At 48.1% G+C, this 22,616-nt stretch overlaps 1 protein-coding gene, 1 long non-coding RNA gene and 1 other non-coding gene across 14 annotated transcripts in view; 1 reads left to right on the top strand and 2 right to left on the bottom strand.

The window, feature by feature from the left end:
* The window catches only part of Arhgef11 (Rho guanine nucleotide exchange factor 11), a 109,477-nt gene that overhangs the window by 3,927 nt on the left and 82,934 nt on the right, over nucleotides 1-22,616 (bottom strand). For 6 of the 12 annotated variants that reach the window (XM_021730551.3, XM_078027337.1, XM_040287726.2 and 3 more), the window contains 23 exons: nucleotides 22,067-22,165; nucleotides 21,011-21,053; nucleotides 19,558-19,654; nucleotides 19,295-19,417; nucleotides 16,787-16,810; nucleotides 15,416-15,560; nucleotides 14,902-15,001; nucleotides 14,088-14,117; nucleotides 10,348-10,474; nucleotides 7,930-8,109; nucleotides 7,791-7,838; nucleotides 7,410-7,597; nucleotides 6,969-7,115; nucleotides 6,625-6,704; nucleotides 6,363-6,488; nucleotides 5,816-5,933; nucleotides 4,837-5,015; nucleotides 4,260-4,335; nucleotides 3,666-3,833; nucleotides 2,561-2,651; nucleotides 1,850-1,963; nucleotides 1,314-1,375; nucleotides 208-411 (listed from right to left, as the gene is read on the bottom strand). In XM_021730551.3, the coding sequence (XP_021586226.2) occupies nucleotides 208-411; nucleotides 1,314-1,375; nucleotides 1,850-1,963; nucleotides 2,561-2,651; nucleotides 3,666-3,833; nucleotides 4,260-4,335; nucleotides 4,837-5,015; nucleotides 5,816-5,933; nucleotides 6,363-6,488; nucleotides 6,625-6,704; nucleotides 6,969-7,115; nucleotides 7,410-7,597; nucleotides 7,791-7,838; nucleotides 7,930-8,109; nucleotides 10,348-10,474; nucleotides 14,088-14,117; nucleotides 14,902-15,001; nucleotides 15,416-15,560; nucleotides 16,787-16,810; nucleotides 19,295-19,417; nucleotides 19,558-19,654; nucleotides 21,011-21,053; nucleotides 22,067-22,165 (2,569 nt within the window). The remainder of the gene's footprint in view (nucleotides 1-207; nucleotides 412-1,313; nucleotides 1,376-1,849; nucleotides 1,964-2,560; nucleotides 2,652-3,665; nucleotides 3,834-4,259; nucleotides 4,336-4,836; nucleotides 5,016-5,815; nucleotides 5,934-6,362; nucleotides 6,489-6,624; nucleotides 6,705-6,968; nucleotides 7,116-7,409; nucleotides 7,598-7,790; nucleotides 7,839-7,929; nucleotides 8,110-10,347; nucleotides 10,475-14,087; nucleotides 14,118-14,901; nucleotides 15,002-15,415; nucleotides 15,561-16,786; nucleotides 16,811-19,294; nucleotides 19,418-19,557; nucleotides 19,655-21,010; nucleotides 21,054-22,066; nucleotides 22,166-22,616) is intronic. The other 6 variants (XM_021730552.3, XM_040287727.2, XM_021730554.3 and 3 more) reach the window with 4 other exon arrangements.
* LOC144368462 (uncharacterized) lies at nucleotides 10,921-18,952 on the top strand. Its single transcript, XR_013428216.1, has 2 exons — nucleotides 10,921-11,234; nucleotides 15,384-18,952. It is a non-coding gene; the product is annotated as an uncharacterized LOC144368462 (long non-coding RNA).
* Nucleotides 15,302-15,407, bottom strand: LOC120891126 (U6 spliceosomal RNA). The gene has a single exon (XR_005735546.1). It is a non-coding gene; the product is annotated as a U6 spliceosomal RNA (small nuclear RNA).

Here is a 22,616-nt window from a genome sequence, read left to right as displayed (position 1 = left end):
GAGCAGGCGCGGCACTGTGGCTCTCCCTGCTCCCACCAGCACAGCGGCAGGGGAAGCTGGCGGGTTCCAGCCAACCAGCCAATGTCTCTGCCTCTCTCTCCTCAAGCACAACCAGGGAGGCCCTGAGCAGGTGGAGAGTGAAGTTCACATGGGCCATGCTATTTGGGGACCCAGGAGCTGATCGCAGCAGGGTCCTAAGGCACTCACCATCTTCCAAGGCTGAATCAGCAAGTCCTTCTATGAACAGAGGGCCTGGGAGGGACAGCTGGATGGGGTCCCTTTTCCTTCCATCCAGGGAAGCAGGAAGGTGAGGCATGGCACCCGGCTCCTCTTCCTCTGTACTGCTCTCCTGCTCGGGATCCTCTGGTGGCCTAGGCTGCTTCCCCTGGACTCTCTGCTGGGATTCAGTGCCTATTTTGGACGGGGGGGGGGGTGATGTCAGGCAGAGTAAAAGAGAGGGAAAAGATGGGGTGAGCCCATAGCCAGCTGTGGCTCCAAAGAGCTGGGCACACTGACTGATAGGTTCCACGGAAGTTGGCCTAGCCCCTTCTGTGGCCGGCCACTGTCCTAGGTCCTTGGCATACATCAGCAGACAGAACAAAGACCTCTGCCTGGGGTTGGGAGGGTCACAGAATAACTAAGTGAATAAGTAAATTACATAGTCTGCTAGAAGGTGATGACCACACACAGCCAGTGCAGGGCTCCCATCAGCAGTGCCACAGTTTAAACTACACAGTGACAGGAGATATCACTAGCTGTATGGAGGGTGGGAGTGAGGAGGAAGAACGTTCTAAGCAGAAGGAAACAGAAAAGGGATACAGCCAGGGAGCCAAGATTTTTCTCCAAACCCAAGATCCTTTGTTATTTCACATACAAACTTTCAATAAGAAATCTGAGAACTGCCCACCTCATCCCGTCCCAGTAATTACCCCTTAACTGTTTGTGCCCCCACCCTGCCCCGCATCCTAATGCTTCCTGTTCTCCACATGCCACCTTCTCTCCAGCAGCAATCCCTGGCTAAAGCCCAAGGGCCCTTGGACCTGACCACACTGCTCCTCTCTTCCTCTGCTACTAGCCCTGTCACCAGGGGAGGAGGAGTCTGGGTAAGTGAGCTGGTGCACACCATCTTCAGTCTGTTGGTCTGTCCACCTTCCTCTCCCATACTCCCCCCCCCCCCGTTTCTTCTTTATTCATTTTATCAAAACTTTATATATGGTTCTGATGGACTCTCCCGTCACCCCACCACCCCACCCGACCCACACCTATGAAAAAAGGACAGAACTGGACTCCGACAAGACACTCCAGGGCCTCACCTCCAGGGAGCTCCTCGGATTCTGGCTCGCTATGGAACACTTCTGAATCATCCAGTACTACCCTGAGGGAAGAACCGGACCAAGGTGAGCACAGGACTACCTTCCATCAATTCTGGCTGATGCTGACATGTCATGAATCCCACCCTGGACTCCCCAGTTAGAAGGCGCAACAAAGGAGTAGAGTCTGAGAAGGGAGTTGCTGGGCTTCATCTGTTGGACATCGGTCTGGACAGGCTGGCAACCTGGACAGGGGGTGGATACTGGCCCAGTTCCTCGGGTGCCCCCATCTACACCCTGAATTCTACTCCAGGTGAAGTTTCCATTATAGCCAGGTGAGTGGCTGTGGGGGAGAGGAGGCGGGCAGAAGAGAGAGGCGGGCAGAAGAGAGGCGGGCAGCTCTCCACTGCTGGGGCTTGTTTCCCTGCAGGCACTTCCTTGCTGAGACTGGCCACCCCAGGTGAAGGGCTCGGAAGCAGTAGGAAACAGACAGCTTGGAGTAGGGAGGGCGGTGGTGCCTAGAGGGCTAAGCACTGCACCTGCAGGGGGCCGGTGGCTCCTGAGGGCCCCGGGGTGGGGGATGGGTGGGCGTTGGGGCAGCTCCAGGGTGCCTGGTGGCGTTCCGCACGGCCTCTTCTAAGAGCTCCATCCATCTGTTGCTCGGCAGGAACAGAGAGGACTGGTGGTGAGAACAAGGCCAGGCGCACGCCTTGTCCCCTGAAGATCCCGCTGCTCCAAAGCTTCAAAGCCCTCTCCACTCCCTGATCCTGGGACCTGCTGCCTGGTGGACACCCACTTCTTCGCGGACTGTGGTTCTCTTGGGTTCATATGACTTGCAGCCACCAATGACTGGATACCAAGCCTCTGTAGAGCCCTGTGCTAAGCACTTTGTGTCTACTTTCTCTCTCAAAATAACTCTAACGGGTGTCATTATCCGCATTCTACAAAAACCTCAAGGTTGAGAAGCTGTCTGACTCAACCTGTCTCCTTCCACTGTGCCATGTCACCTCTGGCAGCCACTGTTCGGGGGCAGGGCGAGTGGATGGTCTGGTGGAAGAACACGACTGGTGACAGTACGGGAATAATGACTCACAACTTGTCTGCACTGTCCTGCCTCCCTCTTCCCTTCCCAGCTCCCGATTCAGGGACTGCTCTGGGGCCCAGACCTGGCCACTGTCCACCACCTGCATACACACCACCCTGGTCCCTAAGGGATGGCAGTTACATGGGCCCCCCCCATCAATCCTCACGTGTTCTTGTCTGATGACGTCAACGCGACCAGCTCATAGATCTGAGGAGGGCCCAGTTCGGAGGTGCAGATGATGAAGAAGGCCCGTTTATCTGTGTGAGGAAAGGAAGGTGGAAGGGTCTGTAATGGGGAAGGGGAGAGCAGATGTGACTGCACCTGGGCCAGGTGACAGGAGGTAGACATGGAAACTCTGGCCCACAACATGGATGAGTAATGCAGCAAGAGACAGAACCAATTCTGGGACCCCTAATGTTGTCTTTCATGGCTGCCCCATTGCCCTCTGCTCTAAAAACAGTGAGGGTTGACTTGTACAGAGCTTAGGGTTTACAGAACCTTTTCATAACCAGCAGCCCTTTATTTTTTGGTGTTGGGCATTGAATCCAGGGGTTCTCGGCCCAGTCCTTTTTATTTTGAATAGGGTCTCATTAAGTGGCTCAGGACTCAAACTTGTGATCCTCCTGCCTCAGTCTTCCGAGTAACTGGATTACAGGCGTGTGCCACTGCACCAGGCTCCAGTAGCCCTTTTGATCCCCTGGAGAGGTCGGTAGGTGTCACTCCCAGGTTACAGGTAAAGGTGAGCCAGAGCATGTGGTTGCCTACTCCTGTTCCCAAGCCTTTCCTCATGTACACCGTACTCCTCGCTATTTGCTGCTTGCTGACCACTGGACTGGGCTCTGTGCTACGGGTGCTTCATCTCCTGCAACCATGCTCTGTCCCAGGCACTCTTGTATCAAGAGGACTTATCCTACTCTTCTAGCCCAAACCCATTCTCCCCAACCCTGCTTTGACATCCTCAGATCCCAGGACACCCACATCCTGGCCAGTACTGTCCTTGAGGATTGACCACCCTGCTTCAAGTTGTCCATCTTTACCCATTCTACCCCTCACCTGGCCCTATCTTGGACTACTTCCTCGTGCTTAGGTTGGGTCACAATAGGAGGAAAGGAACACAGGTAAGTTCTTACACAGGTAAGCCCCAGATCGGCTGACCAATTATTATTGTAAGAACCTACCAACTCCACATCACCCAGTGCTGGCTGGAGACGAGTTAATAGTGTTCATAACCCCAGAGCCCCAGGCCAGCTGGGACATCTCCTCACAGGTACCTGTGGCCACGGAGCGAATGAGCACAGCGTTGAGCTTGAGCACGGGGCTGAAGGTCTGCTTGCTGTCTGAGGAGCCCACGGCTGTCTTGCTGTGGCACTTAAGTAGCAGCCTCTCGTCCTGTCTCTGCAGCAGCACCAGTAGGTCCTCCAGCAGCAGCACATGGAGGTCTGGGGGGTTGTGAGGCATGTCCCGCTGCCCACTCGTTCCTCATCCGCTCAAGGGGATCAGAGGCTCTCAGAAACCTATCACCAGGACCCAGGAGGCCCTGGGAGTCTGGTAACCCAACTCGTTTCTCTTTGGCCACTCCCCTTCTGTACTGTGTTTAAGGATGCCCAAGCCACTAACCCAGTTATGTAGCAAGTGCCCCACACCATGCTGGCTATCTTTCTATGTATGCACATATATGTGTATGTATGTATTTGCCATGCTGGGATGGAGCCCAAGGTCTCATGCATGCTAGGCAAGTGCTCTACCACTGAGCACAAACCCAGCCCCTCCCTACCCATTTAGAGCAACAGGTTCCAGGGCTTATGCAACAGAGAGAAGGCCCCCTACCACAGATCTCCTCCTAGCCCCAGTCCCCTGACACATACCCAAAGTCTTATCCTTGCTAATCCTCCAGGTCAGGGGCCCCTCATGGATCATCTTCCTGGTTGTAAGATCCAGGCTCTGTTAAGAAGACACCATCACACCATCACTCAATCATTCAAGAACCTACTGTGTAGACCTTGTGTTAAGGTGCTGGGAGTCAGTGATGAAGAGGAAGCAGTCCCTGCCTGTTTAATCTCATGGGACACAGAGAAAAGTAAAAAGGTGATCATGAAGCCATGCACCAAATGCTACTGCAAGACACCCCAGTGGCTCTGGCTTGGGCTCCTTCCAAACCCTACCACCTTTCCTGCCCTTTTCTTCAGCTTTATTCCCTCCCAATGATCTCCACCTTTACCTCAAGCCCTACCCCAACCCCTGCTCTCTGGGGGCTGAGTTCTAATATTTAGTCCTCACTTGGTGGCAGTCTGCCGCTGTCTATCTGGGCACGGGTGACCAAGACCACAGGGTTTATTTCCTAAGTCTCCTACCTCCCAGACTCTAGGCCTGTCAGAGTTCTGCTCCTAGGGTGCCCATGAGGTGAGTGGAAAGGGGCCCAGTGCTTTGCCCTCTGCTTCCTACCTTGAACTCTGCAGCCAGAGGGTTGCTGGCCCTCTCCAAGGCGGTGGCATCCAGGCGTTTTTGGTAGCCCTCTAACCGGTGCCGGTTCTCTGTCTGCTTCACGGCTTCATTCACAAACTTGAGAATCTCCCGACAATGGTCTCGAGCCCGGCAGAGCTTCTCATACTCAGGTGTGCCAACTAACCCAAGAAGGGACAGAGGGGGTGGTCAGGGGCTCCCTCCCGCCCAGAGACTGCACCACGGGCTCAGACATCACCTGCCTACCCACTACTGTGGTTGCTGATTTGCCTCAAACCAGCAGCAGGGGTTGGGGCAAGTTGACCTTGGTAACCAGAGGACCTCTTAGGGTAGAGTGACTTTTCCTGAGCGTCCTGGGGTTTTAGACACTGGGGTGAAGACATTAACTGGCTGGGGTCTCACTTCACTCCTAGACCACAGCTCATTCTGCTATGGTTATTGGCCAGGATTAAGAGGTTCTCAACACCCCTCTCTCCTGACTCCAGTTGTGTGAAATTTGAAGGAGTGAACGATGCTCAGGATCTCAGGGACAATGACAGCCGTGGTGGCAGACCCCTGGGGCCAGGACCCCTCATTTGGCCAGTCCTCTGCTCCTCTAGTGTCATCATGCAACACCGTGTCTTTGTGCAATGCACACAGGTGTCCAGCAGGAGAAAAGCTGGCCCTTGGCGTGAGACTACGATCATTCAAGGGACCACAGTGCACTCCTGGGCCTGCTGGCGAGTCCATGCAGAAGCTGTGCTAATCTGTCTGTACAAAGTCCTCATGCAGTTCAGTACTAGCGCTGGCCCTTTCTGCTACTGCATGCCCTATATTTACAATCATTTTCTTCTTTGAAAGTCATAACAGTAGAAGACACTTAAGACTACAAAAGTCCAGTGACTTGGCTAAGGTTGCAAAGTAATACCAGTGTGAGGGTCTGGGAGGCCTGCTAGAGGCCAGCAGACTCCCTCCTGCATACCCTCTGTGTGCTTGATGATGTTTTCCAGCAGCAGTGGGTACTTGGTGAGTCGCTGCATCTCGGAGATGATGAGGTCTCTGAGCTGCAGCCTCCGGCACTGAGGGTGGCTCTCAGCTTCCTAGACAGCAGGAGGCAGGCAGAGAAAGATATCAACTCATGAATTAAAGGCTTGGGGCCAAGATGGGTGTGAAAATGCCAAGTAGGGTCCTAAGTCTAGTTGGGTTTCTCAGAAACAATGGGACAACTGGGTGACAATAACCCAAGGAAAAGGTCAAAATAGAATGGCAGGTATTTTCTTTTACAGACAAGGAAACTGAGATCTAAGTGCACACTGGTATTGGTAGATGAGCAATCTAGGGTGGTCTCTAGCTCTAGAAGACATCTAAGCTTCACAACACCGATGTGGGGTGGGACAAATGGATGGAGGGCATTGCTGGGTGTCCTTCGCAGAGGAGACAAGAGGGTGGGGGGTTGGAGGAAGAAGATCAGGAGATCCTTGGCGACCTAGATGGAGAAGAGGGAGGCTGAGGCATAGTCCAGGACATACCTGCATGAAGAGCTGGAATCGGCTCTCTTTGCGCTGTTTGGTTTTGATCAACTCTAGAGCTATTGACTGATAGGAACAGAACTGTGCAGCCACTTGCTGGAGTTCCTCTTGGGCAGGACCATCAAACTGAAAAGGAAGGATAAATACCAGGTCTCAGAGCTCCCTGGTTATTTCCTCCTCTATCAAAAGTCCCTAGCCTTGGGTAATGGGACCTGCCAATCCAATCTCTTCCTCGCCATATGGTAAAAGTATGAAGTCATACCCGAGCTAGCATGAGGTCACTGATCTCTTTGATGATGGGGCCCTCATCCCGAAGCTTCTTCATGGCTTCACACAGGGAATCTGGCGTGAGGAGAAGACACACAGAAATGCCTGGGGGTGAGCTGTACTGTCAGGTACTTTGTGACCAGGAAAAATGGTCTTTGGCAGCAGTGGTATGGGGAAAGGTCTGGAAACCATTTTACACGGGGGAACAGGAGGGCTTGTACCAAGTTGCCTATCAGCTTTCCTCTCACGAGAGGACTGGTGGGGGTTATCTGCTCAGAAAGGTCAGGCAGGGGGCCAGATCAGAAGCTGCAGGCTGGCAGTAAGGGAACAGCTCCTTACTGTGGATCTCTATGAGTTCAGGCAGGTTAGGGAAGAGGCGGGCCAGCTCTTCCCGGGGCATCAGATTCTCCTTCTTCATTCTCTGGTAGAAGATGAGGTCCAGGACCCGGAGTGTGCGCAGGTGAGAAGCTTCAGTCACAAACAGTTCTGAGTGCAGGTTTGACAAGAAGGGGTGGAAAGATGAAGAAAACAGATGAGAAAGTATCCAGAGTCATGACCTGGTTGCCATACCACCCCACTTTTGGGGGGGAACTAGAATGATGGTTTCAGATGATAGCCAATGTTCTCTCACACTAGGCCTGAACTGAGGTGGACCTGTCCCTGTCCCTGTCCCTGAGACCCCCCACACTATTCTCTTCTTTCCCACACTGTGTCTTAGGTGCTCTGGACCTATCCCCACCAGGTATGAGTGGAAACCGGGGAAGCTGAGGAGGTTCTCACCATTGATGACCTCCTGTCGGTCGATCTCCCTCTGGGTCAGCCCAGCTACCACGTCCTTGCCCACTGTATGCTGCCAGTTCTGAGCATCTGGCTCTGGCTCCAGGTCAGACAATTGGCCCAGATCATCCTCTAAAAGATGGGGAAGGAGGGCATCTGTGCAGAAGCCCAGGCTGGGGGACTCGATGCTCCTGGGGGAAAAGCGGCAGCTCAGTTTCTCTTGAGTGGAAGAGCTCACACTCAGGGTTTGTCTTTCCCTCTCCTGCCCTGGGCCCAGGAAGACAAGATGCACAGCCAGCCAGCCAGTGGCTTGGGGTAGGAGGTGGCCAAGTACAAATGGGCCACAGAGATGCCAATTGGAGGAACCACTGTATCAGCACTCACCTGCGGCCCATTTTGGGGGTAAAGGGAGGGGTTGGGTTCTCAAGAGACCTGCAAAAGGAGGGAATATCAACTCTTAGCAACACCGTATGTATGCCTCAGGCCCAGACAGGGGTGGGTGGCGCTGCCTGAGGTTGCTCACCTGGTGGAGAGGCTGGAGGCAGAAGACGAGGCTGACTGGTGGAGGCGAGTGGCTTCAGCAGCTGCATCCATGTCAACATCACTTCGAGAGCGGGGCACATTCTCTGCTTTCCGAGACCGTTTCATCTCTTCCCGGCCCTTAAGGCTCTCCGAGCGGCCTAGGCGAATCTCTGAGCGTGAACTAGGGAGGATGAACAGGAGACTTTGGGCTCTTACATTCTGGCCAGCTTTTACCTGGTGCCCCATCTCAAGGGTGCCTCAGTGCTGCAGGTTGTCCCCAATAGCCGTTGGAGTGTGGCACGCTAGCTCACGTGGATTTCTCCCATCTTATCCTAACAGTACCCTTCCTAAGCTTCCATTTCCTCTCCAGGGAGCAGACGGGCTGGGGAGGCTGCGTCAAGGGTCTGGTAACAGATAGGCAGGAGCCAGGCGCTACTGAGTGTCCCTGGGGTCTGATGAGATGCCGATGACTGGGCCTTGCTGCGCTCTGTGAGTCCTGTGGTGCATCAGCCGTGAGACAGCTGGCATTGCTGACCCCTAGCTGCCCCTGATGTCCCCCTTTTGCGCACCCCCCCCGTCCTGGTTTTGCTGACATTATTACTAATCTACATCCTGCTCTGCTTCTGAAACCACAGAAGGCCTGGATGTCTGCAGTGAGTTCTTAATAGCACAGTGGGCTGCTGCAGCGAGGGAGCCAAGCGCCTTGGTCTCCATTCATCAAGTCTCCAAACTGCCGGAGGATTCAAAATTGAGCTCACCTCTTGGGGCCTGAGAGTTGGTCTGCTGGGTTAGAAAACTAACTGTGAAGCTGATTCCCTACTAAACTTACCCCCCGAAACTTGTTAGAAGAATTCCAACCTAGAGCAACTCAAAAACACTTTTCAGGGTGACCTCAATGGGTCATATCTGCACACAAACCTCCTGTGGTGGTGTAATGGAGCTACAGAGCCACACACCTTCCTACAAACACCCAGAAATGAGTGACACTCCTACCAAGAAGTGAGGCAGAGTCTACCTCTGGTCAAAAGTTCCCAGGGTCCTATCTTCTGGAACTGATGCATTTATACCTGGTGAGCATCTGCAACCACCTCACACCCACCTTGCTGCTAATACTTGTTTCCCAAGAATGTCAATGAACTTATCATCATCACATCCAAAGGCTTCTGCTTAGAGTACCTTTAGGATTCTGGTGAAAATCTTAAGCAGGGGGAAAACAATTTCCTAGCAAGGTGATGACTGCAAGTTTGTAAAAGGTCTCAAAGGTTCTCAAGAAGTGTTGACAATGTCTTATAGTCTTAAAATATTTGGTACAATTATATGAGCACAGTAATCACATAATTTGTCTTTAATTAACCCACTGATAATAGAACTCTCACTCTCCCCAAAGTACAAATCTAACATTTATCACCCTAAATCTTTGTCAATTCTCACTAGGACAAAACCTTTCAAAATGCACTAAGTTTATAAAGGCTTAATATGAACAGAAGGGAATAATCTTTGCAGTCAAGCCAAAAATGTTTGATAACTAGTTATTTCAAAGGCAAAATGGCATGACCATCCAGAGTTAACTACTGACTTGCTTCTATGTCTTCCTCTATTCCAGCTCGGTGGCTGACTTTAGTAAACACAAAAGATTATTTTCCTGTACACAGACTGCAGTACCTTTCCTCAAGGGAGACTTGAGGAATCTGCATGAATATTTCTGACTACAGGCAATCTTTATTTTATGTGTTGGCTGTGTAGACCTTTGGCATGACCTGATTGCTGTCACGCCATTTAAGAGCAAGTTAGTCCGAGAGTATGTTAAAACCCCACAAAGATTCTTGTTAGAACCTGACAGAGATGAGGAATATAAGAGATGTCAGTCTCAATTCCCCGTTTCTTCTTGGGAGAAGCAGTCTGTTTTGAATGAACGCACTCAGCATGTCCTTGCTGATGTGAACAGCTGATGCCTACAGTTAAACTGCGTCTTAAAAGTGCCCTGCAGAACCTCCTCTCTAGTGCTTTTTTCCTGCAGGCAAAGACTTTATTTTGGGATCTTTTCATTTCCAGGACTTTCCTTCCCTTCCCCACTCCAGTCTTTTTTAACCTTGTCATTTAGTGTTTTCTGATTAGTTGTAGTATAATATAGTACAGATCAATCTTAGTAGTAGTAGTCAGGGTGAATCCAAATGAAATTTTCAAAGCATATGGATTCTGATTTTCTTTGCTTGCTCTTCCACTTGCCTGACTGCTAACACATTTGGGGTCTTCTAAAGCTATCTGGGACAGGAAAGTTGGGGGCAGGGGAAGAAAGTTCCACAGTGGGACCTTATCATCTAGTGGAGAGGGATAAGGCAGCTGGAATCAAACCCTAGTGCCAAACCCTGCCCTGCTCAGTGCCTTGGGCAGCTGGCAAGCCCCATCCAGCCATTGCTACCTGTCACTCTCCAGCAGGTCCTCAGGAAAGCTTCCTGTTGAGAGTCGCTGTGTCCCCGGTTCTGGGGCATCATACTGCTGGCTGTTCTCAAAGTGCTGAATGATGTTCCTCACATTGCCTGGCTTGACTGCAGGCAAAAAGAAAAGGAAGGACACTATGCTTTCTGTTCTGGGATGACATCTTGGGGCCCTCACTCCCCTCTAACCCAGAAGACAGAGCAATGAGCAAGCACGGATGAGAACAGCAAGGGACCAAGAGGCAGGAGATGTGGCTCTAGTACTGCTCTTGTACAAGTAGATGGTATGGCTCTGGGTAGTCACTCTTGGTCTACTCTTTCCTTCTGTGTAAAATGAGAGAGTTTGAAAGTATATTTTCTAAAAAGCTTTTCTTCTGCTCTCACATTCATTATGACACTTGTACTTGAAAACCACAACTAGGTTTTTACTAAGGGGCATGTGATAGGCTTAAAAAAAAAAAAAAAAAAAAGAGCCCAGGAAGACCAAAAACATCTACATGACATTTGGCCATGTTGACAAAACCTATCAGGCATTTTCCAAACTTGGGTTACCTTCTGAGTGCATTATTGGTTATTCATTGACTCTCCTTCCTGTGTTTCCTGCCCTCTTTGAGTTCCCTCATTAAAGAAACAATTCCTCTATCACCAGAGAGAGGTGACCTAGGAGGAATGGAGGAGAGGCATTCAAATTCAAGCCTCTTTCCCAAGTTAAGGTGAAAGGGAACTGTTATTGTTCAAGAAGACAGAGAGGGCAGGAGGGAGAGGAAATGACACAGGATGCCACATAAAGACCCTGCAGAGGACGACTCAGACAGGGGCATAGTGACTGGCAGCCTGAAAAGACGGGAGGAATTCCTTCTTCAAGTCAAAGGTAAGAGCAGGACCTGGGCTACAAATGCCACTTTGCCTCCGACCAGTGGTACAGGGAAGGAAGTATGTATACTCTCGAGATCGAGGCCTAATCAACAGACTTCAGAGATTCTGATACCTACAGATATATATACTTACAAATTTCCTTGTCTGGAAATCTTTCATAAGAAAATTTTGAAATTGGAGAGAAAAAAACCGTTTGACTCTCAACCCCACCTAGCAGGTGGCTATGGCAGTACTTTCGTCAAACCACCTAAGTAGCTGTGTGTATATTTTAGGGAGAGGAGCTGTTACCAACCACTCCTGTTTGGAGGTTAGGACCTCCTGTTTGGAGGTTTGTTCCAAACTGAATGTGCATCTGGCTCCGGGGCCACTGTGGATGTTAGGGTCTACCATGTAGCCACAGTCCCGGACAACCTCAGAAGGGTGATGATATGAGAGCTTGGGGACGTTCTATAACAAAAAGCCATAGGCTAAGCCCACTGTCCCCTCTCCCATGGGCCACTTGGAAAATGCTCAATTGTGTCCTGGACAGTTACACACTGTACATGTCAAGAAAAAGGTGTAGCCCTGAGATCTGGTATGACTGATAATCCAGAGTAACAAGGGGAACAGGGAGACAGGAATTCATTTTTGAATGAAAAGAGCAAAGTTTCACTAGTAGCCTTTGCTCCCCATTCTCCAGTCTCTGAATAATAATGGAACCAAATAAAAGTGAATTGTATTACTAGCAATCAGACAAAGAGGGGATGATAGCTCATGACCTTAAATGTCACAAAACCTCAATACTGAGGCTTTCTAAAGTGTGGGTAGGTGTTTGGTCTTCAGATATGTATATATATCTGTCTGATGTCCTAGGGATTTAAAAACCCTAAACCAACTCACATAACTGCAATGACAAGATCTGAGTCAAAGAGTAGGGCGCCCCTGACATCAGCAACTGGTCTCCACCATGAGCATTCCTGTCATCTTTCAGGGCAACTCAGTGGTAGGCACTCGCCTAGCATTTTTTTTTTTTTAAATATTTTTTTAGTTGTAGGTGGACCAATATCTTTATTTCATTTTTATGTAGTGCTGAGGTTTGAACCCAGTGCCTCATGTGTGCTAGGCGAGCACTCTACCACTAAGCCTCAACCTCAGTCCTGTTTTTAATTTTTTAAAAATATTTTTTGTAGTTGTTGATGGATATTTATTTATTGATTGATTGATTGATTGATTGATTGATTGTGCTGAGAATCCAACCCAGTGCCTCACACATGCTAGGCAAGTGTGCTACTGCTCAGCCCCAGCCCCAGCCCCAGCCTCTTGCTTAGCATTCTTGAAGCCCTGGGTTTGAACGATGGGCCTGGGATTAGAGGTCATTCTTTTTATTCCCTCATTATTTTATAACTGTTTTTTCAATAATTCTTTATTGTTATTGCTTCAGATGGCATAATGAATACAGGACTTTTAAAATGAATAGAGTAACTTTCAAAATGATTGTGAAGATAATATTTGTAATTGCAGATTTTATATAAAATGAACCCTAGTGACAGAGTAAATTCCTGACTGGATCCTACTGTGCACATGTGTGCATTCTCTCTCTCACACTACTGTAGAACCCAGAAAATATTATTTAATCATATACATGTGGACCTCACAGATGCGAATGAACTTGTCTGATTCTGTGACATTTTGATACAGGTTCTAAGCTTCTTGTGGGTTAATCTGTATCATTTACTCTAAATTTTTATTATTACTATTTTTGGAGGTACAGGAATAGAATGCAGGGCCTCACACTTATTAAGCACAGGTTCTACTCCCAGCTGGAGCTGCACCCCAGCCTCATAACATTCATTTGTTTTATGGTATTGGAGATTGAACTCAGGGACACTCTACCACTAATACACCCCCAGCCATTTTTATTTTCTTTTTTTGGTACCAGAGATTGAACTCAGGGGCACTTGGCCACACCCCCAGTCCTATTTCGTATTTTATTTAGAGACAAGGTCTCACTGAGCTGCTTAGTGCCTTGTTTTGCTGAGGCTGGACTTTGAACTCACGATCCTTCTGCCTCAGCCCCCGAGCTGCTGGGATTACAGGCATGCAACACGGGGCCTGGTTCCTTTTTATTTTCTTATTTTGAAACATAGTCTTGCTAAGTTGCTGAGGCTGGCCTTGAACTTATGATCTCAACCTCATGAGTTGCTGGGATTACAGGTATGTGCCACCATGATCTAATATTATTTATTTTTTGTTACACAAATTCTAGAAGATATTAGGTCCTATAAAATGCAGTTAGGGTCACTCTTTTTGGAATACTATGGTTCCATAGTACTGGCAGTTAAAAGTCAAAGAGATGGAGGGCGCTTAAGCAAAATAGATGATATAAATAAAAGAACTCTTAGAGACCCACAATTTACTTGAAAAGAAAATAATAAAAATCCTCATTTTTGAAGGTTATTTCAATTGACAATGAAAATCTGAGGCAATCCTGCCTTATGGTAGGACACTGCAGGACATTAATTTATACAGAGTCCTGGATTCTTGGAACAGTACCCATAGAAAGGGTACAGGAGTTGAAGAGAAAAGGCCTCAGGGTGTGGAAGAACTTTCAGAGGCCTAGAAGGCTGGTTCTGCCAGAACTGCAAGATCTCTATCTGAGGAAGAGGGTCCCTGTGGGCATAAGGGTAGGAGCCCCAAGGCAGCTTTAGCAACAAGGAGGGACATAAAGAAAAATGGAGAGAAGCGAGGAAGGAAGGAAAGAGGGTCAGGAGAGGAGAAGAAGATAAGATGGAAAAGGGAATGACAAGATTTGGGAAATGGAAATTTGATGTCAATGCAAAGACAAACCCAAAGAAAATGGTCCTTTTACCTTCCACAGGGGACAAGGGAATATGAAATGCTAAAAGAAAAAACAAACAAAAACAAAAGTAAACCATGAAAAGTCAAAATTAATGTTTCAAAATAAAAATTACAAGCTGGAAAATGAAAAAGCAGTGGCAAAAATCAAGGTGGATATAGAAAAAGCCCTTCCTTCTCAAATCCCGCAATGTACCAATTTAATAAAGGGTAATAGGCTAAGCCCACTATCTACTCTTCATAGGCTCCCACTGGCACTGGGGACCCAAGACACTGGCTGTGAAGGCCAGCAACAATCTTCAGAAATATGACTTATAGCTGAAGAGAGATCAACTATAGGGTCAATTGCATGTTTTGGCTTAAGGATGGCATTACAGGAACCTCTGGGTCCCAACATGCCTCAAGCCAACCTGTCTAGTTCTATTAGCTAGTAACTCAACCCTCCCATCAAGGACCCATAATTGTTCCCAAAACATAGGACTGCAAGTGTGCAGATAAATCCCATGGGTGAAGGGTGAAGGAAGCATCACATGCCACAAGGACAATATTGCCAAAGCGGAAACTGTCCTCCATATTGCTGTTTAGCAGCTGTGGTTGGCTCTGAGTTCCTTGATTAAGACCTAGGGACAGGCATGGACTCCTTGGCTGTGACACACTCATTGTACCTCAAGAGCCCATATTAGATGTGGCAAGGGGAAAAAGCAGCTGTCTCAGAGTTTTGGCCTGTGGCTCCCAGAAACATAGGAGGCCTCTCTCCCAACATGCTGGTATATGAAGGGGCTGAGGTCCCAAGGAATGCCCAAGGCTGTTGCTCCCCAAATACTCACTGCTCTGAGAAGAGCTTTTGGGCTTCCCAATGTATTTGAGGATGGGATTTCGCTTCTTGTCCTCCAAGGCATCCTTTTCTTTCTTGGAATTGCTGCTCTGCTGAGACAGAAGACACTGGGGTTTGGAAAGGTCCCAATACCCTCAGACATGGCTACTAATCACTCTGCTTCTACCCCCACCCAAGACTAGCCCTAAACAAACAGCTGGAAAGTTGATCCTTGTTTATGCCCTAATCAGCATGGCGAGTTTGCCTCTGGCAGGTTTGGAGGAGTGTCCAGTTAGATGGCTGCAGTATATGGCTTTCCCGGTCTACCTGAGCCGAGAGAACTGATCCAAGATACACTATGCTCTAGAGGAGCTCTGTCACCTGCTTCCTCCTCTTCTTCTTCTTCTTTTTTTTTTAATATAGAATGCTTCATGAATTTGCATGTCATCCTTATGCAGGGCCATGCTAATCTTCTCTGTATCATTCCAATTTTAGTATATGTGCTGCCAAAGAGAGCACTCTGTCACCTTCTTGGTCTTAGGGAAGAAAGGCAGCCACTTGTCCTTGTCAGGAGCAGACTGGGCCTTTTCGATTGTGTTGGAAGGTCTTGCTTCCCGAAGCCGGATCCCAGCATGGCTCATGTAAGTATTGAGGGCAAAGTCCATGGGGGCACTGCAAGAGAGGAACCGTGTGGTGAGCCAGGAAGCTCAAGTCACATTCCCTGCCAGCAGGTGGAAGGGCCAAAACCCTGCTCCAAACAACCTCCCCACAGCTACCCAGTGGAGTGGGGAAGGGGTATTATGGGTCAAGGCATTTAAAGGGAAGTCTGGAAAAGTCAGATGAGACTGCAGGCAGAAGCTGGTCAATTGTCTGGGCTGGCACAGCTCGCAAGAGAAATCTTACTCCTTCCCTAAGCAGAACTTTTTCCAATGAGGGCATGCTGGTCAGTGGATGGGAACACTGATCTCTAAAACATAAGCAAAAATTCTCTGACTCGTCAAGTCACTGGCAAGTCAGAGGACTATAACTAATATTCTTATACATACACATCGGGGCTCAGCAAGGGAAAAGAAGAGATTCTCAAAACAACCATTCTCTGCTAAGCCATATTGCCTCTACCACCCTCCTGTCTCTGAGAACAAGGAGAGAGATGGAAAGGAGCTGTCAAGGAGTTTCCAACTGCCACAAATGAAACTGTCCAGAGATCTGGGCTTCAAAATGTATTTGGCCCACAATTCAGTAGATTATCTACTTTGTGAATTCAATGCAGCAAAGCTTTAGCGCTAGCTCTGCTGCCTTCTTACACAGACGTAAACCCCATCTTCTCTCCCTTATTAAGTGTGTGTGCCCAGGGAATGCAGATTCATTTTAATACCAGTTCTCTGATGAGAACTGTATGTATACGCTTTAGGGAACTGGTACCTCCAACCATTGACCACTGAGCCCTCATGGGAAATGAGGTAAGTATGTAGGCTGTGGAGAAAAAAAAAAAAAAATCACAATATGTGCCTAGAGAGGAAATACCGTCGCTTCCCTCTTCAGGGGCTGCTAACCCAAGCTGACTCTGCTGTCATCAGTACTGTTAGCAATTGTTTAGGGGAAAAGTAAGGAGGAAGATACGGTCTAATTGGGTAGGAAAGTGGGACCGGGTCTGGGAAACATTAGGACAGGACACCAAGGAGCAGGCTCACACCCTTGGGTGGTGGCCCCAAGCACCAGGGGCCTAGGTCTCACAGCTGCGGTGCTTTATGGTTATGTCCACCTGGGAACCAGGTTGCACAGACCATGATCTTACAATGCTGCAGACTCCCCTGTGCAGGGCAGAATGGAAAGCACAGGAGCTTAGTTCTAGTCCTTCCCACCTTGAAAGCTGCAAATGAACCACACCACAGACTCACCTCCTGTCTTCCTCATACTTAGACCTGGAACAAAAGAAAGAACAGGCAACTCAGACTGAAAGAGGAAGGCTTGGGAGGAGGGAAAGTTCTTTCTTAGAGAGGGGAGGAGGGTGGTGGACAAGAAGAAGGGAGTGTGATGAAAGGTCAGACTTAAGACTTAAGGCTCTGGAGCTAGCCTGGGACTCTGGAGGTGAGAGTTCTTATTCCCTTGAGGGACTCAAGTAGCACAGAGTAACAATGATGTCACTGATGTCCTTCTAGCTAGAAGGAAGGGGATATGGCAAAGACAGCCTCTTGCTCACTATTTTAGTGTGTGAAGTTATTATGGGGGAAGAGGCTCTTTTTCATCTCCTTCTAGGACTGGCACGGAGGCGGAGGAGAGGAGGAGGGAAAGCAGACTAACACCCTGAGACCAGATCCAAAGAAGCCTATTAAAAGAGGTAACTGGTAACAGTGACAAACACTTGAGTGTTACTTCAGCCAGGCATTATTCTAAGCTATTTACATCATTTAACCCATCGAATTCTCAAAATAACCCACAAATGGGTATTATAGTCCCTTTTCGTGAGACCCAAACTTCATCACTTTAAGTGGAAATCATTTTAAGTGTGGTGTTAATGCTGCCAATAACCAATTCTTATAATTCTGGTACCTATGAGGTCAAAATAGGTTCAGTCAGGTCCTGCCTCCAGTTCTGAAGTGGCTGGGGTGATTAATGCCATCTGTCTGCGTAGGAAACTAAGGCCCGATTCAGGGCCCAGCTGAAGGTCAGAGGGTAAGTTTCCAAAGCATATTCGTTCTGTGTGCCTTCATCGAATCTCGAACTCAGATCTTTAATCAAATGCTAGATTCACACATGTAGTTATCTCCTCAAATCTTCAGTCTGATGTCCCAAAGAACCCAAATTTAGCATGCCCCAAACTGAGCCTGATTTTACACCATAAAACCACTCCCTGTGCTCATTCCTTCATCCTTTTAGCAGCCTAGGTAAGAAATAAGAAACCCTTGGAGTCTCCTTTGACTTTTCTATCTTACACCTCACACTCAGATTTTTAAAAAAACATTTTTTAGTTGTCAATGTATTTTTATTTTATTTATTTATATGCGGTGCTGAGAATTGAACCCAGTGCCTGACACTTGCTAGGCAAGTGCTCTACCACTGAGCCACAACCCCAGCCCCTGGCACTCAATTTTTAGGAAGTCCTGTAGTCTAGTGCCCAAATCTACCTAGAACTGACCTCTTTTCACAATGTCTGAGAATACTACACTGGGACTAGTCCCTAACATTGTTCCTGAGAATTCCTATAGAGTCTTCTAGCTGACCTTTCTCACTCTCCAGCCATCTGTGCCCATAGCCTAGCCTCACACACCTGGAATGGCTCCTTGCTAACTGAGTAAACCCCCAAGTCCTTATCACAGTTCCCAAGCTCTGCATGCTGTATCCTGTTATTTCTCTGTCACTTACTTTTCACCCTGTTCTTGCTACACTGGCCTCCGCACTACTCCCGAAAGGTCCAGAGCATTCCTATTCTGCCTTGGCTGTTCCCGGCCTGGAATGCTTTCCCCCAGATGTCTGCAAGGACAACTCCCTCACTCTCTTCAACTGCTCACTTTCTTCAGGTGGCTCACCCTGATCACCTTGCTTAAAAGTGCAACCCACTGATTCTGGTACTCTGGCCCTCTGCATGCTGCTTTACTTTCTCCCCCAGTGCTTATTATTTTTAACATACTACATGATTTCTTTACCGCTGTCTCTTCCACCATAGGTAAGCTCCAAAAAGGAAAGAACCACTTTGCTCATTAATGCATTCAGGAGTGCCCCATGTGGAAGTGCCTGGCACACCAGTGGGAATGCCCTCAGTATCTGCCAAGCTGGAATACTGCACTAGTTGAAGCTACAAGATCATCTCTGTCAATTTTCTTATTTTGTACACAGAGCCCAGAGTGAAGTAGCGGGGTGATACAACTACTTACCAAAAAGCAGTATTGGGGCAAAAAATTGTTTCAAGGCCTGGAAGTATCCCCACAAAACCTATGCCAGACTCGAATTATAGTGTCTACTATGCATTAGAAAATGGGACTGGAGAAGTGTAGCAAAAGCAGCTGCATCAGAAGCCCCTAAAGTGAGTTTGGTCTTTCGAATCAATAAAATGGTTCTGTTTCCTAGTTCTAGGGGTCTCCTGGAGGAACTTTATCCATAGGGGACTGGGAGTGCTGGTCTCACCCTCAGTATCAGTATATTAAAGGCAGGAAGAAAGGGAAGTCAGAGAGGACTAGAAAGGGGAAGCAGAGTGTCCTGGAGTCTGTGGCTTGTCATAACCACCAAATGACTCAGGAGCTCTAGACCCTACAACTCCCCTGACAGCAGCAGCCCTTCACCTGAGAAGTGCCATGGGAGGGCTCAGCTCTCCCCATCTTTCAGGGAAAGAAAAATCAAGCAAGAAGTGGAAGAGGGTGGAAAAAGACCCACAGGAAACCCGCTGGGCAGGAGTGGAACTGAAGACTCACAATATATCTCCGAGGGCAGCCAGCTGCTTCTCGGCTATTTGGCGCTCTCGCAGAGGGTCCCCATCCAGGTCTAGCAGGTCATTTTCACCATACAGGCTGCCCAGCCCCAGAGTGCGCTTGGTTCTATGCCAGACACAGAATAGGAAACACATATACACAGATTCCAGCAGACACGCACACAGACAGGGGGGGCAGACGGACACACTGCGGAGGCAAAGTGAGAGCTCCAGGAGAGACAGGTCGGTGGGTGGGAACTGGCAAACCTGTAGTCGTGGATCTGCTCCTGGATCTCAGGCATGGCTGCCTCCTGAGCCTCACATAGAATGCCCCGGACATCTTCACCATTCCGCAGGCGCAGGTCTGTAGTGAGAGCCCAGGGAAGGCAGCATGGGCAGGGTGTGGGGGCAAGAGGAGGCTGCTCCTGCTGAGCATCTCAAGGGGTCTCAGCTCCCTAGGACACTGGAAGGAGAGGCTGGCTTTCTGTCCCATTCACCTAAAGAAAGTGGAAGCCTGGACTCCATTCAGTAATTTCTAGATTCAGGACTGGAATTCTGATGTCTAAGGCTCAAGTCAAGGCAATTACATTTTCTGGATGTCCTATGCTCCATTAGCAGAAATAATGAAGCCCTTCTTACTGGATATGTCCAAATGCTGTTGTCTGACATCAACGTGCAGATCTCTGAGAGGCTCATTCCCCTTCTACTGCCCCTGGTCCAGCTCAAAGGACTAAAAAAGGCAAGCACTTCACACTTTATAAAACCGAGAGATGTGTCCCCTCCTGTCCCAGCATCTAGCTCCACCCTGCTAGGCCAAGTCCCTGGGCCCAGTTGGCTCACTCTCTGTTTCTGAGTAAGCTCTGTTTTCCCTATCCTCTGTGCCCATAAGTTCTCCTTGGTCACCCATGCTATAAATAGCTTCTTTCCAAAGGCAGCCTGTCACTTCTAGCCTCTAAAAGGTTGTGGGTACTGAGCTTCTCAGACTGTCGTTCTCTATATACCATCCCCTCCTAATTCTTCTGGAATCAAAAAGAGCTGAGTAATCAACCAGTCACTGGGTCCTCACTCTGGACCTGCTGCTATCAACATTCATAAGAAAGCAAAAATAAATCCCTTAAAAAACAAGACAGAGTCTGGGGTTGTGGCTCAGTGGTAGAGCACTTGCCTAGCATGTGTGAGGCCCTGGGTTTGATTCTCAGCACATATAAATAAATGAACAAAATAAGCGTCCATCAGCATCTAAAAAAATATTAAAACAAAACAAAACAAAACATACTCCAGAGACACTGACTATACAGGTGGGATGGAGTGGGGTCCAGGTCTCTGGATTTTTAAAGAAATCTCTAAGGGATTCTGATGACTCACTTGACTTAGGAATCCCTGATTGAGTTCACTTTTCTCTCCACTGAGGGCCAGAGCGGTCACATAAAAGGTTGGGAGAAATGAGACCAGGTCTCCTAATCTAGGGCCAAGGACTTCACATAACAAGCTCCACCAGGCAGAGTGAGCTCCTAGGCAGGATCTGTCACATTTGTGCCTTTCCATAAGCTACTGTGAAGTTTTCTGGAGTACTTGTCCTGTGGGTATTTTCCCTTTTTAGAGGACAGTTCCCCAGGGGTAGGGGCTGTCCTCTATGTCCCCTCTGTCCTCTGAAGTATCCTGAAAGCTCAGGATAATAGGGGTACCAATGGGAGACAAACTGACTAATAAGCCAACTTACCAATTTCAGCCTGTAACATGTCAGGGATCTTCACTCTGAGAGGCTGTACAACAGAAGAGTAGGGTGGGTGTGTAAGTCAGGTGCTGCCCGAGAACGAAGAGCATGCAGGTGGGAAGGGGCTGATCATGTTACTTTCTCTCCTTCTGCCTACATCTATTCCCACCTCCTCCTCTCATCTCTCTCCAACTCTATATCTGAATTCAAGGCCAAGGTTTTAGGAAACAGAATCTGAGATTACAGATTAAGTTGGGATTATATTCTAAGGGTGGCAATACTTTTGGTTAAAATAATTTTTCTACTTTATTTTAAGGCAATCAGGGTGCAGAGAATAGACAATGTTGCTCCAACTGGTGGCAATTTAGCATCAAGGGAGAATTCTCTGTTAGACTATCTGATGGGCTCTCCCTCCCTTTCACTTCCAAAGAACATTGGTCTTATATTTCCTTACTCAAGACCCACTTACAGGAGCAAATATAAAACTATCGAAAAAATCAATTTTCCCCAACTTCATTAATCCTAATAGTTTACTGCCAGAATAAATTGATCAGATTAGAAAGTCAACCTGGAAACTGCCCTGCAGGCAGAAGTCTCTTGGCAGGGGGTCCCTGACATCTCCCTGGGCATTACGTCCAGATGTATAGAGTGCTCATCTGTCTGGCCCAGATGCTCCAGGTCTCTTCAGCTCCTGCCTTTGGGTAGCAACGGCATATCAGGCTGAGCTTCAGAAACCTGGGTTCTCCTTGCCTTGTTATCTAGATAATTTGATATCTCTAAGGCCTCTGCTCTTCCTCTAAGGAAGGACAAAGCAGACATGGCTGAAGAAGTAAGAGAGGCAGTATGTATTCTGTAAATACATGTAGGCAGTATGTATTCAGGTAAAGAGAGAGTCATTTTTTGAGAGGAGAGGTAGAGATGGAAAACAGGAACCCTAAACTTTCAGCCTGGATATCTCTTTAAAAACCTGCCTCCACTGGGCCTGACTGCTTTGCTTAGTTTTTCCTCTGACTGTGTCCGAAGAGTATAATGAGATTGTAATTCAATCTATGACTGCCTTACCGCATTTTTCTCTAGGAAAATATTCCAGATGTCTTTTCCCAAGCTTCGGGAATCCTTGGGATTTGTCTGCTGATAAACTTCGGCACACAAGTAAAAAAGCTACGAGGAGAGAGAAAATGTATTAGAGCAGTGGTTCTCAACCAGGGGTGGAACTTTACCCCCTGGGGGGACATGACAATGTATGGAGACATTTTGAGTTGTTACAACTACCAGGGGGATGAGTACTACTGGAATCTAGTCAGGAAAGGTCCATAGATGCTGCTAAATACCCCTAATTGCACAAAACTGTTTACCATAACAAAGAATTCTCCAGTCTAAAATGTGAACAGGGCTGAGGCTGAGAAGCTCTGGTTTAGAATGTTCTAGAAACCTGTGACAGAGTAATCCTTATCCCCTTCCTCACATGCTCAGGGTCTTCACTCCTGCACTCTGTAGCCTTACCATTCTTGATAATATTTTACTTGCATCTCATACTTGTTTATATGTTGTTTCTGAAGGGATATTTCTCTCTGTGATATGCCTTGTTTTTTTCAACAATGCTTCTGAGACA

This window comes from Ictidomys tridecemlineatus, chromosome 11, assembly GCF_052094955.1.
Source record: "Ictidomys tridecemlineatus isolate mIctTri1 chromosome 11, mIctTri1.hap1, whole genome shotgun sequence".
Lineage (NCBI taxonomy): Eukaryota > Metazoa > Chordata > Mammalia > Rodentia > Sciuridae > Ictidomys > Ictidomys tridecemlineatus.
Note: the sequence above shows the minus strand (reverse complement) of the source record. Positions and strands in the feature narration are given on the sequence as shown.